At 44.9% G+C, this 18,970-nt stretch overlaps 1 protein-coding gene across 4 annotated transcripts; it reads right to left on the minus strand.

The window, feature by feature from the left end:
* Window positions 1-38: 38 nt before the first annotated feature.
* On the minus strand, window positions 39-18,680 carry LOC137869491 (glucocorticoid-induced transcript 1 protein). Of its 4 annotated transcripts, none has more exons than XM_068706900.1 (9): window positions 18,296-18,680; window positions 17,743-18,161; window positions 13,447-13,592; window positions 7,808-7,897; window positions 5,494-5,607; window positions 4,423-4,560; window positions 3,504-3,693; window positions 2,795-2,915; window positions 39-2,540 (listed from the first exon to the last, which is right to left on the minus strand). In XM_068706900.1, the coding sequence occupies exons 2-9, from the start codon at window positions 18,089-18,091 to the stop codon at window positions 2,204-2,206; spliced, it is 1,485 nt and encodes a 494-aa protein (XP_068563001.1). In that variant the 5' UTR covers window positions 18,092-18,161; window positions 18,296-18,680; the 3' UTR covers window positions 39-2,203. The 4 variants fall into 4 exon arrangements, with proteins under 4 accessions (XP_068563001.1, XP_068562999.1, XP_068563000.1 ...); XM_068706898.1 differs by having other exon boundaries at window positions 40-2,540; window positions 13,447-13,595; window positions 17,743-18,092; window positions 18,296-18,678; XM_068706899.1 differs by having other exon boundaries at window positions 40-2,540; window positions 5,494-5,604; window positions 13,447-13,595; window positions 18,296-18,678.
* Window positions 18,681-18,970: the final 290 nt, after the last annotated feature.

Here is an 18,970-nt window from a genome sequence, read left to right on the forward strand (position 1 = left end):
TGAATTTATGTTGTAATTTAGCCTCGTGTCATTTTTGATGTTGAAGCCATGTGACATTTGTTAATATTTAAATCATAAGCAGCTGCGTTGATTGCCTTACCCTGGTTCCTGTGTGTATATAAATGCTTCTGAATACTGGTGTAACGAGTCGCCGTGTCTGTCTGTGGCCTCTGAAAAGATTATATAATCATCCAAAAAGAGACTTTTTTTTTTTTGTTTTCTTTATTGGAAAAAAAAAAACAAAAAACACAAGATCTACATTAAAAAATGCGTAATACACAGGAGAACCGAATCATCGTTTGCCAAACATGGCAACTGTTTCTTTACTGCACAATGAAGCTTGTGAATAAAAATAAAATCAGAATTATTAGAATTGAAACTCTTCCGAGCCGCAAGCAGAGGAGAGTTTTTCATTCGTGTGGAATGTCTCGCACGTGGTTCCTATTGTCCGTGTGCACGTTTTGGAACGAAACACGTACTAGTTCGACTCTCCCATCCGACGTCAACACGGCCTCAATAAGTCATGTTCTACTTTTGAACACGGTGACACAGCTTGGTGCGGGGGAGCATTAGGGAGCGTCTCGTTGGATCTGTGTGTTGTGTTACACAAAAACTGTTAGTGTAGCTTTACGTCGAACAAAAATCTAATTGCACACTTAAGTTCTGATTGTTTCCACTTACAAATTGGTCTAAAAAAAAAAAAAAAAAAAAAAAAAAAAAAAATAGTGATTATCATCTCACTTCTAAGTGCTTATGTTTGGTTCAGCGATTGTCTCCCGTGTTTGAATCGCTATGAACCGGAGTTTATAAGGCGCTGAGCTGTTTATCAACCAAGCAGAATGCACATAAACATTCTGCTTCTGGCACTACAAACGGTGCCTCTTGTGTCCCAAATACGTGACAGGCCTGCTTTGGTACATATTCAATAAAAAAAATTAAAAAAGGGGGGGAGAAACAAATGACATTATCTGTCAACATCTCAATTCTGGGAGGGTGTAGCTTATGTAGCTAGCTCCGCTTCAAAAAAAAAAAAAAACGAAACTCACGGTTGACCTATTCAACAGCGATCTCTGGAATGTGTCATAGCACCTGAAAACTCTAAACCTGAACAAGGTTAACGCAAAAAGAAAAGGGTCATCCGTCACGCGATGCGACGCCAATCGTCGATTCGGTTCCGTAATAACCTCCCTCTCCAGGGAAATAAAACTATTCTTGGTGAAGTCAGAAACACTGTGGGGGGGGGAGAAGGCAACATAGTCCAAGCAAGTACATTCCACATGACCTGAGTTATTGTTCTGTGTAGTGTGGGGCATTACAACAAGGCGATGGGAGGGTTGTGTGCTTCGTGATTGGTTATTTGGTCTCAGAAAAAAAACAAAAAAACAAAAAACACATTTGCTTTTTGTGACGAGCTAATTAATAGTGATCAGACTAGAAAAGCAGATCTAGGTCTCGGCTTGTTAGCCCGTTGGGCGGAGCGCTCAAGCAACTGCTGGTTTCACAACGACAATGTGCTCCAGATACTTTTGAAATAAACAAATAGGCCACGACCCGTGTCGCTGGGAGCCGTGCCTTAACAAGTGCGAACATTGTGGTTAACGTGGGGGCGACGCACTGTGACTGTATGACATCCTGATATGCTGAATACATGAATCTGGCATTTCCCCCATCCTGTTGAAAAAAGCTTACGTATATGCACTTTAGATGTTAGCACACTTGAACAGCTAATAAGCTGGTTAGATAACATGAGTAGGAGACGCTTCTCCCATACCTCACTGCCGTCTCTGGTGAAAGAGTTTCTCGGTAAAACTGCCGGTGTCGCATAACAAGATTATTTGAGCGGTTCCTTCTTTCTTCGCAAAAGGAAGCAAAGCTATTTTTTTGCTATGGGTGTTGTCCCGTTACAGAGGAGAAGGCTAGGTTAGCGATGGGCGACGGGAGGCGGTGCCCAAGGCCAGGACACAGTTTGTTGTCCAGACTTATAACCATCAAGCTGGTGCAGCAGGACGCTGGTACCGTTACCCTACGTCGTGTTTGTCATTTCCAGACCTTGGGCACTCCCTGCTGGCTTACGTTAGGATTAACGGAGTGCAAGGATCTTTTTTTTTTTGTGTGTTTTTTTTTGTTGTTGTTTTTAAAGCCATACCACCTGACCCGCTGGAATGTTTCAGCTGCGGGTGGTTTGGTTGTGAATACCTGAGGACTAGCTGGTGAGGAGCACTTGTGCCAAGCCGTCTTTGCCCACATCCGTGTCGGGTCTCTGGCCGTCCGTGCCGTCGTCGTCGGCGCTCGCGGCCGTGCTCGCGTCGGCGCTCCGGTCGGCGGAGGCCGGAAAGGTAGCTAGCGGTGCGGTGGGCAGAGTCGGGGTCACCTGAGGCCCCGGGCCGTCGTTGGCGGAGGAGCAGGACGAGGGAGAGATGGGGGAGAACAGGGAGGAGCACAGGAGTTTGACGGGGCAGAAGGCGGAGCCTCTGGGAATGAAGTTCACCTTGTTTTTGTCAGGGCACGAGAAGAGAGGGAAGCCTTTTGATCTGCCTGACCTGAAGACGAAGAAGAAAAGCCAAGCCCATTTTTATTTCCCATTTCTATGACTGGTTTGATTAAACGCAAGTCGTTTATCCTACACAGCCGTTATGCCCTCAACCCTGCCACCCACAATGCAAATAAGCCCGTTGGCTTTGTCCTCTTAACGGTTAACTGCATCTATTGTTTTTCATTTTAACGATCAGCGCGCTCGGTGCTCACACATCCCGAGGGAACCACAAACACACTGTAAAATGAAAATAAAACTTACACCATCTCCTCAAACACTTTGACCCTCTCGCAGCCCTCTGGGGGTTCCCGTTTGAACATGTAGCTGTTGTTAGGTTTGGGAGACGTGGCGAACTTGGGGAGAGGAGAACTGCACACACCGTCTGGGAATAAAGAATACGACAAAGGAAAAGACAAAGAAACTCGCTTATTGATTCTTAGGAGCAGTTTTCTTCATAAAAACACAACTGAAATATGGAAATAAAAGATTTTTATGGATTGAAAGAAATCCTGTCATTAGTAATTTTAATGATGTATTATAAGCTTCTGAGAGCTTAGTGTAAACGGGTCATAATTCATCTCTAATATATATTTAACTGAAAAGTGCTGAGGTTCAATACCCTGGAAAGGTTTGTAGTGTGCATGTCTCTTTGTCAATGTTTTTAAGACCAGCCTATGTAACTTAAATTATTATTGTGAAATGCATGCAACTAACAACGGACCAGTAACACATTCAATACTAAAATAAATGCAAGTCACAGCTCTGCATAGCAGTAAAATCAAAACCTGGTGCCTACACTACCCACAATGCAACTCAACCCATGACAGTTTGGTCAGAGATTCAGGTGTTTTATGCTAAAGTAGTAGCGGCTAATGTAGCTTAAGCGGCGGTCTGCAGAGGTCTGGTAAGCTCACTTCTTTCCAACCCCCAGATTCCTTTCATTTTCAAACAAACAAAAAACAAGGCACACCTTTGTCAATGTCCTCTGCAGAGCACGGGCTTCCATCAGGAGAGTGGGCGTGGTCAGAGCTGCAGGGGCGGGGCGACGGGCTGGAGTCCCCACTCGACGGGGCCTGTGTGTCCGTGTCGCGCGTGTCCCCACTGCTGCTGTAGTGATGCGGAGGGAAGGGGGCGCGGCGGCCATCCACCACATCCATGGCCTGTGAGGCCAGAGGGAGGAGGAGGAGCATTAATGTACATGGATCTTAAAATGTCAGAGCGGTGGTGCTTAGCGTTTAGAGAGAATCATAACTCATAATGTTACATTCAATCACAGATAACAGGCAAAGTGTCCTTGAAGAACCATCGTGAACTGTTGCAGCGTTCCTGTACGACAGCTACCGGCTCACTAACTGATGTCACTGAATCAACGAATGACTGAAACTGAAGAGTCTCTGGGGTGTGTGTGTGTGTGTGTGTGTGTGTGTGTGTGTGTGTGTGTGTGTGTGTGTGTGTGTGTGTGTGTGTCTCTGTCTGTCTGTTCAAAGAGCAATTGGAGAAGCAAACATCACACCAGATGGTAATACGTGACAGTAGAGGAACCGTGTGATGTGCAGAGCGTTCTGCTTTGGCACAACTGATGCAAATGTGCGGGCAGGAAAGAGAAGGACTTGGTGCACAGCAGGTTGTAAATCTGTAGTGGTGCGTATGTTTAAATGTGCGTTTAAACTGTGTGTGTGTGTGTGTGTGTGTGTGTGTGTGTGTGTGTGTGTGTGTGTGTGACTTACTAAGAGGGGAGTTTTACAGACCTGCCAAGGTTCACTACCCCACATCAGACAGGATTTACAGGAGTCCTCGCCTCTCAGAGATTTAATTCAGTGCGAGTGAGAATATATGTGTATATATGTGTGTGTGTGTGTGTGTGTGTGTGTGTGTGTACACATCCCCACCTGTATCCCCTGCTCCCAGTTCTGTCTGATAAACACATTTTCCAGCTCGTGGCTGATGCCCTCCACGCTGCTCGGTACCCTGCATATGAGGGATTTTGGCACCGGGATTGTTGACAGAGCTGATGAAGTTCCCTTGTACTGCAAAGACGAGACAAAAATAAGTAAAAAAAAAATAAAAAAATAATCTCACAATTCAGATTATTTGTGGAATTCAATACATAAATGCTGCATATGTGCTTAAGACTCTGTGGCACCGAGATCTGTTGGCGGTATGGAATTGTCGCCGATCCAGTTTTATGAGATATGTAATTAGCGGAGGCGTTTCAGTTTAAATGCTCGTTACTGAAGTGGCGATTAAATATCATAAAGAAGCAAAAACACAGCCGGGATCGTGATCTACCACATGTTGGATATGGGGGCAAAGCATATCCCCCGTTTTGTGTTCATTTTCCCACAGTGGTGTATGTGTACTGTTGCCGGGCATCTGTTAATGAATGAACTGGAGAGAAACAAGGAGAGGAAGGGGCATGTCCGGACACATTCCCGCTCTCCTCTTTTGACATAACTGGTCAGAAGGGACTCATTAACTAGACCTCCCTCAGTCACACGCAGTGCAACAGACGACATCGTAAACGTGGTTTATGGTCAAACATGGCCGATACAGGAGCCTGAAAGGCTCATGCAAAACATGCGATAAAAATACCAACTGGCACTTTCACTCTACACCTACTCCTCAAACAGGGACTGCAGAATTAGTGCATGCTGATAACCAACAGCTTTATAACCAACAAACGTACACTGATGGAGCAAATGAAAAGTAAAAGCCCGATTCACAATTTGATATCATTAACAGAACGTTAACCCTGGTATATTCGTATTCTGTTATCTTCAACAGCTTTGGTCACCACCTGTTTTGTTTGTATGCCTTTTGCTTGGCTGCTAAGCTACCTTATCGTACGCGGGGTTAGATCTTGCGTCACCGAAGTCAGAGTTAGTTCATGTTTTCACCTGAAAAGAACATGCCGGGTGACCCGGTCTGGCATGGCGTGAATATCGGCGTGAGTATCTCACCTGCAGTGGGCATGCGGTGCCGTGCTGCTGCTGCAGTGAGCTGTGCTCCCGGTCCTTGTTCTGCCGGCTGACCTGTTTGCTGCGCTGCAGCTGCAGTCTCAGTTTAGCAATCTGCTGGAAGAAAAAGTAGCATCACTTCAGCAAAAGACGGATCAACAAAAGCGCTGTGAAGGCAGCAATACGATCGGCATGTGGATTTTAATCCCCCCCATCTGTGAAATGAATGTAGCTGGAAGGTGATGAGCATATTTGCTCCCATGTAGGGCTTCATAGGTCCGACCGGCGATCGTTTTCATCATCAATTAATGTGACGAATATTTTGTCGATTAATTGTCTGGTGTAGAAAACCTTTTAAGCTCAAGGAGATGTCTTCCAAGATCTTGTTTTGTTCAACCAACAGTCCTAAACCCAAAAATATTCTAATTGTTATGTCAAGGCAATAAAAAAGCAGCACATTCTCACATTTGAGAAGTTGTCAAAAGTTGCATTTTTGCTTTAAAAAGAGCCTCAAACGATTAATCAATTATCAAATTAGTTGCAATCATTTTTTAACAATCAATCAATTAATTGTTGCAGCTCTACTTGCATACGTAATATGAAAACAGTTTACAGGCCTCATACATGTAATGTTTAGCTGAATATTTGTATTGACGTTTCCTCCTTTTTGCAGCAGCTGACAACCTACACTAACAAGAACATTCTGCTTTTTGCCAAATTCATATTTTCCTATGATTTTCAGGATGGCTGGGAGGTGGATTTACGTGGCGCGCAGCATTGATATGACACTTTGGGTCCTTTCCACAAAAACACGCGCTACTGTGTGCCGCCATGAAGATCAGTAAAGACAGTGCGGATGACAAAATCAGCCACGCTTGTCCGATGATGAAACGAGTCGGGTCAATGGGTGTCACTGCATCTGGCCCAGGATCAGCCTGAAGACAGGATACCCTTTGTGAGCCCAACAGACGCAGTTGTGCTGTGCAGACAAAGGTGTGGTCTTCGACGCTGATCTTGTAATCCTGGCAACACAGTCGACAAAGAGACGCGCTCTTTACATAGATGTCCTCCCACACACGTAATCACGGAGGTTAGAGAGCTGAAGACAGTTCACTGCATTCATGGAGTGACCGCGGCAGTCGATAATGACAAGTCCAGGCAATCCCGATGTAATCTCAGAGGATGAGAAAGAGGTTTGCCTGGCTGTGCTGTGCTGTGCTGTATTGATTGCGCGGGACAAAGCCCTGGGGCCGTCTGCAGAAAGTTCAACACTTAATGATTCTAGTGGGCCGAGTTTTAGCGTTCGACTGCACTCACCTCTTGGGATGTGTTTTGCGAAATCCGATTCTTACGATCGCATTTCATGAGATCACGCCGCTGCGAGTCCATAACCAGAAAATATGTTCCCGTCTCCCCGCACACCATGTCCAAACAGATTCCCAATGAACACTTTGTGTCGCAATTTAATAGTAATACGTGTAGAATGACATTTTTTGATCCGTCCCTTGTCAGGTGACACACGGTCAACAGATAAAGGCTAAGTCTGCTCCATTTAAAACATATTGCTGTATTGATCTGCCATACCGGTGTTTCATGAAGTTGAACTTCTTACGAACTCACAAAAACATCATTTTGGCCCTAAAATAGAATGTAGTTCTACATAGAGTAGATTCTCTAAAGTGTACTTGTGAGTTAAAAAGAAGACGAAATACTGGTCAATACTAACAAAACCCCCGAGACATCTGTGTGCCATTTATATCTTGTACTGGAAACAGGAAAACATGGATGTCTATTGTGTTGCAGGGGGCATGTGTGAGGCTCTTTACACGAGTCATCCTGAACAAGTTAAAGAGGAAACAATATGGCTGCGTCACCCTCGAGAGGCGCTCCTGCACCGTCTCTCGCGAAACAAAACGGACCATAATGAAATGCGAGGGTGCAGTTGAGTGGGAAAGCGAGGGGAGAAGGGAGGTTAAATTTAGACTGAGGTCTGGAGAGCTGGAGAGCTAATAGCTCCATGTGGTCGGCTGGTCGGCCACCAAGCGCGGCAGATAGACAGGAGTGGAAACCGACGTTAAGGAGCGTAATATTTAGGCTGACCTCAGACCCTGACAAATAAAACACATTTTGAATAAATGGAATGAATCACAAATGACAAAAACATGCTCTTTGGACTTGGCTGCGTGTCGGATGTTAAACCAGGCCTAGCTTAGAGCCAGACAGGAGGCCGGACACCACTTCACTCTGTTGATCCGCCATCTGTGCGGCTTGCGGTCATGTGACTCGTGTGAAGCGAGGTTCAGACAGGTGAATCTACCTCTTTGAGGTGGTCTGCGCTGCCCCAGGAGGCCGACCGCTGGTGAGGACTTCCCAGTTCTGCTGCCTCGTCAATCCAGAGACCTGGAGTCTGAAACGCACGAGTACATGCAGACACATGAGCACATGGTACACAAATCATTTCTACACAAATCATTTCCACCCACCCACCCACCCACCCACCCACAGACACACACACACACACACACACACACACACACACACACACACACACACACACACACACACACACACACGATAAGTATGTGGAGTGGAGGATTAACTAACCTGCAGTATCTGACGTTTGTTTATGTGGCGGCCCAATTTTATTTATTTTTTTTACAGAGATCAGATAACTGAAAGGTCACAGATGGAGCCCCTGCTGAATCATCAAGAGTCATGGTCTTATGAAATGCCCTTATTTATTTCTCATTTCTTGGCACTATGAAATAAATATTATAAATGACACACGTACACACACACGTACACACACACACACACACACACACACACACATAAATACATACACTCCAGATGAATTTAAAAGTAAATAAAAGCTTGCGCAGGAGAAGTAGGGAAGCTTATACAAAGACCTCTTAAGTGAAGTCATCAACTCAATACCGTAAAAAAAAAAGAAAAAAAAAGTGAAATGTTTGGAGAACCGGCTGAGAGAAGGAGGTGGGCGAAAGCAGCGATGAGTGCCGTGTGCTCAGAAGTAAAGCTGACAATCTGGAATCCATGGAAAACAGGAAAAACAGTCACGAGATACCATCCCTGAGGAAAAGCACTGCTTTCAACAGGGAAAACTAAAAAGTCATAGCATGCTTGATTGCTTCCATTAGTAAGCCAGGTTAACATAAACACCGTGGCAGACCGCTACACTCCGAAATCATAGTTTGGGAAAATAACTACAGGGCTGCCAATTCATATCTGATGATCTGCCTCTTCAAGTCTCTCACAGGTGATATAACCAAGGACTTCACCAGCAGCTGGTGCTAGACTCCCACCTTAGAGTTCCCATCATTTCACCTTTAGTTAGTCTACATATAGGTATAAGTACAACGCTAGGCTTATACCAGGTCAACGAGTCGACAGGGACATTTTACTGTCGTTAGTGCGCCAATCAGAAAACATCTGATATACAAAACATTCCCTTGCCAGAGAGCATAGAGGCAGTTCTGTCTCACTGAAGATGTCTTTTAGACCTCTACTGCATAAACAAGGAAACGGTTAAGTTATGTAAATATATGCAAAAAACAGAAACAGACGACCGAGGATGTTTCACAGGGCCGTCTGAAGCCACATGCTCCCCCCCCCCCCCCCCCCCCCCCCGCCCCCGATTATGCACGTCAACAGTGCCTCCGCTCCTCAAACATCTGACGTTTCACGGGCATCACAGTGGTGCGAAACATCTCAAATGTCAGTGTCTTCACACCGCCGCGCAGACAGACAACCCCTCTATGTCTCCACGCAGCTAACGCACGAGCCTTGCACTATGATATGGAATATCGCACTGTGAATAATGAGGAACACCCGGGAAGCCGTTTGCGCCGGATTGCTGGCGCTGGTCCCCCCCCCACCGGAGGAAAAAAAAAAAAAAAAAGGACAGCGGATTAAATGGGCGCTTGTGCTCACATGAAAAGGGAGCACTGTGCTCGAGGCCACACTGGATGGCAGATGTGTAGCTAGCCTTTAGCATTAACATTTTGCGCATGGCCTACGGAATGGATCGAGCCGTTTGTTGCCTCTGCCAGACATTGAAGGGACTCGATGCTGCCGCTTAATCTGTTCGTACAGAATGCAGATCGCTGTAACAAAAAAGGGCAGAGAGGCTTTATGGAGTTGTGGACTTAGCTGTTGAGTGGAAGAAGAAAAAAGAAAAAAAAAAGAAAAAAAAAAAAACTAAGTTCTCACAGATGTTCTCTGACGTCAAACAGGGAGTGCAGCTCACTACGCGTTACTCATTTGGCAGTGAGTGATACATGTAGGTTTTAAAACTGGCGAAACCGAAAAACATAATCATTTTTAATAATCGCAAGGAAAATGGAGGGGGATCGTGGTGGGGCTTCATCGTCACTCTGACGCGACAAAACAGTGTTATTAGCCATATTTTTTATTCAATACCACTCAGTTCAGATAATCACAAGGGGTATTTTTTTTCATCTCAAAGTGTTGCTTCATTCTCATTGACATGAAGCTTATTAATCCCTTTTTTTTTTTATTTGGTGTATGGTGATGAATCTGTGCTTACAGTTACACACAAAAACAGTTAACATGAGGACAAGTGCAGTGAGAATTCAGCCTGCAGCTTGTTCACTCATTGCTTGCATTTCAGCAAACAAATATCAGCTTGTGGCTTTATAAATCCATTCCTTAAAAAAAAAAGGGACTTTTCTACATCATCATTAAGCTTTTGTTTTAAATCCTGAGAAAGCTGATAACTTTAGAGGTCACAGGTGTTATGGTAGGCCACTTTTCTACGGAGGATATCTCAGTTTGATCCTACTTTTCCCCCTCAGGTATACACAGTAAGACAGTTAAAAGACAGGCTATCTTTCTTGATTGACACAAATTGTCCCGTCACCCACCCTTATTTACCTCAGAGGCCCCTTTTATCACGCTGGCTCTCGAGCTTCCTTTGTAGACTCGTGTACCAGGGCTTTTTTTTTTTTTGCCTGATAAATGTGCTGCTGTGCAGATCAAACTCTTGTCACCACAGCCTGCAGCTCGCTTCCCATTACGATTCCCACCCCCCAAAAAGGGTTACGCGCAGGCAACATCCTCAAGAATCCAGCTCTGTTCCAAAGCAGGAAATAATGGCCGCGCTTCAATAGAGTTCCGAGTGGAACTTGTGCTGGTTTGTTTGGATTGCATGTCGAGACACGCGAGCAGAGGGCCACTGCTATCATCTGATGGAGTTCAGCGATGAGGAGCTATGACTTGGGAGAGTTGGCTTTGTGTATCCGTTATCTCTACATGTCTTAAACTCACTTAGAATCACAGAAAAGGGACAAATGTCTCAGAGGCAAACACCGACGTTACCAGTTACACAACAAGAGATATAGTCGCTGACGCTCGGTAACTGTAGAAGGCTTCATTACGTTGGATCGCTGTGTGTCTAGTCTCTCCTAACTAGCTTTAGCTGCGAGTGTGTACCTTTAGCGGGACATTAAGCAGATTCACAGTAGCGTGACAAACAGCAGGCTAGTTTGTTAGCCTCTACGTTATGTTTTTCCAGATTACAAAAATGCAGACCGATTAGTTATTTCCTCTCATTCAGGAGCAGAATACACGCACACACACACACACACGCACACGCACACACACACACACACACACACACACACACACACACACACACACACACACACACGTCAGCGGTCAGCTGGCCATCGGCTGTAGTCTTTGTGGTGTACACAAGTGCAACTTTTAAACAGAAGACGCGGAGCGGCGCGAAACCGTTTGATCGGTCCGCCTTTGTCGGTCGCAGTTCTTTAATGTCGGCTTGGTGTGCGAGGGCCCTAATCTTCATACAGACACGGCTCTGTGTTCTGTAACCACGGGGCCTAGGACTCACAGACCTATCCCGGAACAGCGATTAGCATATGTATGGGCCCTCTGCTCCTCGACTCCCACACAAAAGGCAGGCGGGCCGTGCAGCCACGAGGGCCAGGTGGCAAAGCAGTGGGATTTCTCCTCGACTCGGCCGCAGCCTGGGGGACAGGTGCAAACAAGCTTCACCTCCATGCGAGGCTACAGAACGGCTCAAAAGGAGAGGCCGTCTTCAAACTTGTGTGATGCACGACAAAAGAGGCCAGGGACCTTTTGTCTGCTGCTCTCTCTGCCGTTGTTGTCTTATATAGAAAGAGCCGGGCCCAGGCGGCGCAGCTTTTTTAAACAGGAAGTGGTCTCTCGCTATCCTTGGGGGAGTTTGTGCATTTAATCGTTCAAGGATTTTTCGAGTGTGTCACACACACACACACACACACACACACACACACACACACATCATTACGACATAGCCAAATGTTTTCCCCATTTCACATTTCCACAGCTTTGAAGGACATAAATCTCTTGAACTGGATTTTCATTTTTGGTAAAGCCTTCAATCAGATCTCTGCTGATAATAGCTGGGAAAATACGGCCCAGGCCTTGTCACTATGTAGCACAGGCAAATATCACGACGTGCCAAAAAAACAGTAAGTCTACAAGATCACCGCGCACATGTGCCCAGACATTTTTTCCGAGACCTGATAATTATCAAATTGATTTTCCATACTTGTCCAGTCTTTTCCTGGGCTGCAGAGGAACCCTGTAATAAGGAGGCATCTACTCTGTATACAGCCACTTCAAGAGAGCTCGCAGGCCCTCCCACCACTTCCTCAGCCTACACACAAAGAAACGCCAGACAAATGAAGGGTTAAAGGTATGAAACTCATGTAAATTAGGCTTGGCGGTCTTCATTCAGACAGATGAAAGGCTTCTGTCAGCAAAGAGGGAGCAGCCCATGTCATGATCACGCATAGTCAAATATTCTTTTATAACACAAACCCACCCCAAACTAACTACCCCCCCCAAAAAAATAAAAAAATGGAGCTCTTAAGAGGGAAAAACTGCATTTAGCCATCAGTCACATGGCCAGATTAGTGGGTGATGATGTGTGGGCTGCTGTCCAGGAACACTGTGCTGAGGCTCAATATGAAATCCATGCACAAGTCTTGTGAAGAGTTCTAATGTATTAAATGTATGGCAAACAAAACAACAAGCCATTTGACTCTTACTTTTCCCCTCATACTTGATGTTCTTTATTTCCCCTGACGTTACAACGTGCTACGCTGATTAATCACCACAAACCAAAAGTACACTCAGTGATGAGCAATCGATCGATCACGGTCACCTGCCCAGCTGAGTCAGGCAGATCACGCATCAGATCAAGTTGGTTACAAGGTGACGTACGAGGAGTCTTTTCTCTTTGTGTCTGGGATTGTTTTTCGTGGATATACCCGCTGATTTACAGACATATCTTTCCAAATGTAACCCTAAGGGGAAAAAGTATTTTTTTGGCCCAAAATTCACCCGTTTGGTCACTTTGTAAATTCCTTCCTGGGGGCTTGATTCGGACGAGCTGGACGCACGGGACGGGGAAGAAAACGAGGGTGCTGTAATAGATTTGTAATTACATTTATCTGTAATTTTGCAGTACGTAATAATCGCTTATGACAGCCAATCAGTCAGTCCGTTAGAATGCTGGGTCGGCACTGGGTTTACCAAGTTTTTTTTGCGGTAGACCATCTGCCACACGAGCCTCTGTCACCGGCAGCGTATTGGACCCGAACAGTGGAACATAAATAAATAAATAACAATTATAGTTGTATTTCGAACACGACTGCTCAACAGCAGAGAGAACTGGAAAAAGGGCAGGTAGGGGTGCCTGGGAGTTGGGAATCCAGAGTTTATAGACTATTATTAATAAGAATGTGAAATGGCATAAAACCAAGTCAAAAAAATTCAAACACTAAACAGCTGCACAGCACTTAAGCCCTCTGAAACTTTGGGAAAACCCTGTCATGAATAACATGACGTCACCCACCGCTATTCATGCCTACAGCCAAGATGGCGGTATTTCACAACGGCATGTACCTGTGTGGCTTTGTCTTTCATACAGGAAGGGTAGGGTCCGTGGGAGTCCCGAGGCCACTGGCCTGTGAGGTACGGTCCTGTGATGGCGTCCAGGGAAGACGTCCGCCGGATGGCGCTGGAGCTCCGGACCTGTAACTTGGACCTTTCTGCTGTGGGACAGGACAAAAGAGATGGGATGAAGGTAGACGTCAGCACCAAGCCAGCAATCCATCAGAAGAGTCTTTGAATTACTAGGTGTCACTAGGGTCCCTGAAAAGAAATAAGAGCAACACATTATAATCAACATTCACCTGTTAACTACTGCAATTAACAGGGTTGCACTGAGGCGAGACCTTGCCTCAATGCAACCTCTTGTTGTCCTCAAAGTGTGGACAGTTTTGTTTTTCCTTTCTAATCTCATAAGTATTAGTGCAGGGCAAACAAACCGGCTTGAGAACTGAAGGCCTGAAGCAAATGTAAATGGCTGAGCAGGAGTATTTGATGTTATGAGAGCAGTCTGCTGTGAGCCAGAACAGTCAAGCTCTCACACACACACACACACACACACACACACACACACACACACACACACACACACACACACACATAAACAGCCACACCACAATGCACATCAATACTGCCTGCATCCACTCAACATTCCTGCAGTGACACGCAGTAAAAAGAAGAAGAAGAAAAAAAAAAAAAAAAAGACAGGGGAAAAACAAAACCTGCAAACACAAAGAAATTAGCTTGAGAATAGCATGAGAATGTGGGAAGTGATTGGATTAAAAGTATTAGCCTAGATTGTGCGATTACCGAAAGAGAGTGAAAGCTCCTTCGTTTGGTACGGAGGAGACAGAATAAAGGAATAACGTGACGATCAGGAAACATTCACTCTACTCCTTGTCTGAGTTGGTTTACACAGAGGCCTTCTCCAACCCGAACACACAAACCAACACTCACACAGACTAAACTATCGACATGAGGCACCCCCCCTCTTCGCAAGAACTACATAGCTGTTCACTGTTGTTCTTTGTTCATAGAACACACAGGCCAACCCACCCAAAGGTATTGCCTAAGTAAGCTTACTGGGCTACAGTAAAAATTCCCTGAAGCATTGTAGACAAAGGAAGCAGGCTAAATTTCCATCAATATTGATACAGGCCAAGCCGGTGCTCTCAGAACCGGGATTGTGGTTATTTTCCATCGTCTCCCCACTTGCCAGACTAGAATAATCTCCTGATGAGAGAGAAAAAAAAAAAAAAAAAAAAAAAAGAAACAGTGTGAAAGAAGCCAAGACATCAAAGCAAGTCCATCTGCTGATTTCAGGGCTGAGTGAATGGTTGTGTGTGATATTAAAAAAGGAATATTTCCGTGTTCTTTGAAAAAGTTTTATGCATTTCCAGGGGATAAATGGGTGGTTTTATTAAGCGTAGAGCCGAGGCGCAAATGTGAAAACAAACACGTGGTTCGGATCAGTAAACCAGAGCGGAATGGTTTCCTGCAGCTCCTCACAAGGCTGCACGACACTGGTCGAAATGGAAAATCACAACACATTCAGCATCATCTTGTGATTACAGAACAGGTTCCCATTCGGTTTCTAAGAGTTTCTCAATTCTGTGATCATAGAATATTAGTCTGTGCTAAAGCTTGGGCATTTTTTTTTTTTTTTTTATTCAATTAAACTTTATTGCAATCGCTCGAATGACCTTCACACAGTGAATAATGAAACTTGCTGACTCTGAATACTGTGTGAACTCTGTCATTGCTAAGAAGGAGTGCTAGGTAGTTTTATTAACTACAGAGTGGTATGATGTGCTTCATTTACTACATCATATAAATATCAAATAAAATAATAAAAATAAAAAACACACTACACACCATCATGGAGGAAGGCCACCCGGTAGTTCCTGTTTCAGTGTTGTTCTACACGAGTTGCTCAAGTTAAAAAGTGTGTCAATTGCAAGCATGAATTAGAACAGCGACGGTCTAATCATGCAATGTGAATGATGATGATTAATCTTGGCCATGATATGTTAAAAGTTATGAGTTTCAGCATCTGTCCCTCAGCTGGTCAGGAAATGGCTTATCAGCTTATTTGACATCAGTCCCATCAGTCAATGAGTACCTCCCACGATAAGCTAGCCTGGACTAGCTTCAGTGTATCTCAACGAAACGAGGAGGGACCGCCAACGGGCCTCACGATTCATAACGAAGAAGAACGACTTGACATCCGAGTTAAGGTTCAACCAGATGCTACACAGTCGGTTATGTGCAGGCAGATACAAACGCTCCACCAGAGACGACCGATTTAGACAACATCTCGTGTGCACAGTCGGTCCTACTCTGCAGTTTAAACGGGTGACAATGAAGCAGGGCCGTTTCAGCGCAGCGGGCATTTCGACAGAGAGCAGGACCGTCATTGTTGGGGACAGTGTGTTAAGTGAATGATGTCATGCTGGTGAACCTAAAAAAAAAAAAAAAAAAAAAAAAGAAGGTCATGATGTTGAGTGTAATTCTCTTCTGTCGTGCTATGATCTAAACACCGGTCCATTACCAGCGTGTCTGGCACTCACGCCGATGGTACCGAGAAGCATTTTTGGACCGACTACCCCCACCAAATGGTAAGCATTATGTCTGCGAGTGGGTTCAAAGTACTACAGTGAATGATAAATTACAAAGTGCAAAAGCCTCCTGCTTCAAATCACAATCAAGTCGGGCCTCTGTGTCATCATCTGACGACTGCGTGTTTGGAGCGACAAAGGAGGGTGGAGTCTCCATCACCACCACCACCGGCCTGGGTTAGAGGTCGTCTCTGACAGAGGACCGAGGTATGTGTGGCATGCCACCGAGGTGGGAAATCAACACCAAACGCTAGCCAAACACGGGAGGAATGAGTCGTGCCAGGCAAGTCTGTTATGGAAGAGACTTCCTTTCCTGCCTCGCATGATACACTGGTCAAGGTTGGAGGTCATCTCATTCAAAAGAACTGAGGAATGTGAAGCACGTCACAAAACAGAAAAGTCCACTCGCAACTCCTCGATAACTAAAATCCTGCACGGAAAAAGAAAAAGAAAAAAAGAGGGCTGCCATTTTGGTTTAAAAAGTAGAAGAGGGAGAAGGTATTAAAAAGGTAGCATTGATCCAGCTGTAGTGTTGCGATATGTGACCTAATCTCATTAAGAGCAGATCACTCTTGCAGTGAGAATACTTGGTGCTTTCCATGGGGAGTCAGTCAACTCGGGTCAACAGAAGGAGTCTCTTGCTGTCTCCACATACTGGAAAAGAGAGCTGTATTCAGACACTTCCATATTATGTTGTGCTTAGATATTGTGGGAGTTTTCTGTATGTATTTGACATTAAAAAAAACAACTATTCTTCCAGGAAAATAATGCTGTTCTAGCGCACAAAAAAAAAGAAAAGATACTTCTATCGGTCTGGAAAAGCAGCCAGAGTGTCGATACTTGGCAGGAAAGGCTGTCACATAAATGAGATTTAGTGACACGCTGGGAAATGAAGATTTAGGGCTGCCTGGACTCGCATGTCCTCCTTCAGATTCTCTTCTTATCACTTCCCAAGGAGCAGCTGAGCATGACAGGAAACAGCATAGCACTAGCTTCTGTTATCCATGTGCAAGGGCAACGTGGTGAAGCTCGGCATATGTTTTCCGAGCGTGCCATGAGGACTCCACTGCCGCATGTGTGGAGCGAGGTCAGAATAAGCGACACCTGACTATTCGCTCAGAACCGTCTATCTGAACTGAAAGCAGGTCTTTCTGCCAATTACCCTCCACCCACCCCCCCCCCCCACCCTCCTCCCCCCCTCTCTCCTGTCAAAAGGAGATAGGAAATAAGAGAGCCAATAGTGCACTCTATTCTCTTTATGAGGGCCGAATTGTGCAAGTGGACGGCTAAATAGTTAATGCGTCAACCTTCTGCAAATCAAGTGCCAACCCTGGAAAAAAAAAAAAAAAGGTGACAACCTGAAATGTAATATTCGACCCATGTTGTGTACAATTAGAACATTAAAATGCAATATTAGATAGCATAACAAAAAAAAGTGACCATGACAAATGATCAGTGAGCACATGGTGACATGTCTTGGCCTATGTACTGTGCAATACTACAACTATTCTGCCCGTGTATATAATATTGTAGTTATTTTAGAATATTCTTTACCGTTTTGATACTTATTTATAATACTTGTTTTTTTACTACGTCTCTATGCCGTTGTTATTCTGTACATTTCTAATAATAAAGGATTATCTTGTCTCTTAAAAAGGTAAAACAGGTGAAGAAAAGTTGTTGTTTTTTTTACCTCTGGACACTGGAGAGTCTGGGGGACAGGAGGAGTCCTTATTTTCCGGGGACAGTCTTTGCTTAGCATTTGTTGCACTTCCTGAACTGAGTGACGGACTGGATGGAGGACTTGATCCCCGGCTGCTGGTCGTCGTCGTCGTCGTGGCGGCTCCACCGTAGATGGTCTGCTGGGTCTGCGCACGTGTCGGGCTGCCCGGACCCCCGCCACGCAGGAGCTGGTAGGGCACGGTGGCTCGGATGGGGTGCAGACGACAGCTGCTGCCGCTGTTGTTGTTGAACGAGCCGGGGGAGCCCGCGTTGCTGCGTCTCACCCTCGGCTGCTGGAGCGAGTTGCTGGGCGCCGACATCCTCCGGGAAAAAAAAAAAAAACCCCGGTTGCAATAAAGAAAGACGTTGCTGCTAAAAGTTGCTGCTTCTCTGGAGGAGGTGGTGAGATAAACATTAGCTCGTTAGCAACAACAAAAAAACGTTAGCTTCCTTTTTTTTTGGGTAAAATTTCAACTCGTGCGCTCAATAGGACAAAAACACGCGTTATTTTGGTGATAACTTACCTGTAAGATACTTAACACATGTCGATGTAAGCTTACACCATCACGCAAGTAACTTTAAAAGTTGTTTTCGATACTTCTTGAGACGTTTAATGCGTGTTTTCCAGCTCTCGTAGTGTCTTCCCCATCATGTCCACTCAGTCTAAATGACAGTTGGTTCGACCAGACTACTGGCTGGTGCCTGTGGGCGGGGCTACGCGTCTCACTGCCGAGCTTCTGATTGGATACTAGCGGTGTACAGTAACGTCGCTGATTGGCGGAGGTTCTTCTATGGGTCGTACTTTCCTCCAATCGGGTGAGCGATGTCTTATTAGTGTGGGTAAAGTTTCTTTTGCGAAAATTAAGACGTAAAAACATAATTATAAACGGTATTAAACCAAACTACTGCACACGATAGCCACCTGCATATATAATGTATGATGGAATACATATTATAGAATACATATTACAGTTGAGGAAGCCCATTAAGGAGCTGTCAATCATTATTACACGACCTTCCTCAGCAGATGGCGTTTGCCCAATTGTTGAAATGTAGATTCTGTTTCCTTCTTTTTCCATTGCACACTACTAAAGGGATAACATTATTATACATATATGTATTCCAACATTGTATACAGAATTTAATTGCACCATATTTGTTTAGACTTGCTTGAGCTGTATATCTTTAGTAAAGATTAT

The sequence above is a fragment of the Cebidichthys violaceus genome, unplaced genomic scaffold, assembly GCF_023349555.1.
Source record: "Cebidichthys violaceus isolate CVI_PGR_0920_01 unplaced genomic scaffold, fCebVio1.0.p SCAF_123, whole genome shotgun sequence".
NCBI classification, from domain to species: domain Eukaryota; kingdom Metazoa; phylum Chordata; class Actinopteri; order Perciformes; family Stichaeidae; genus Cebidichthys; species Cebidichthys violaceus.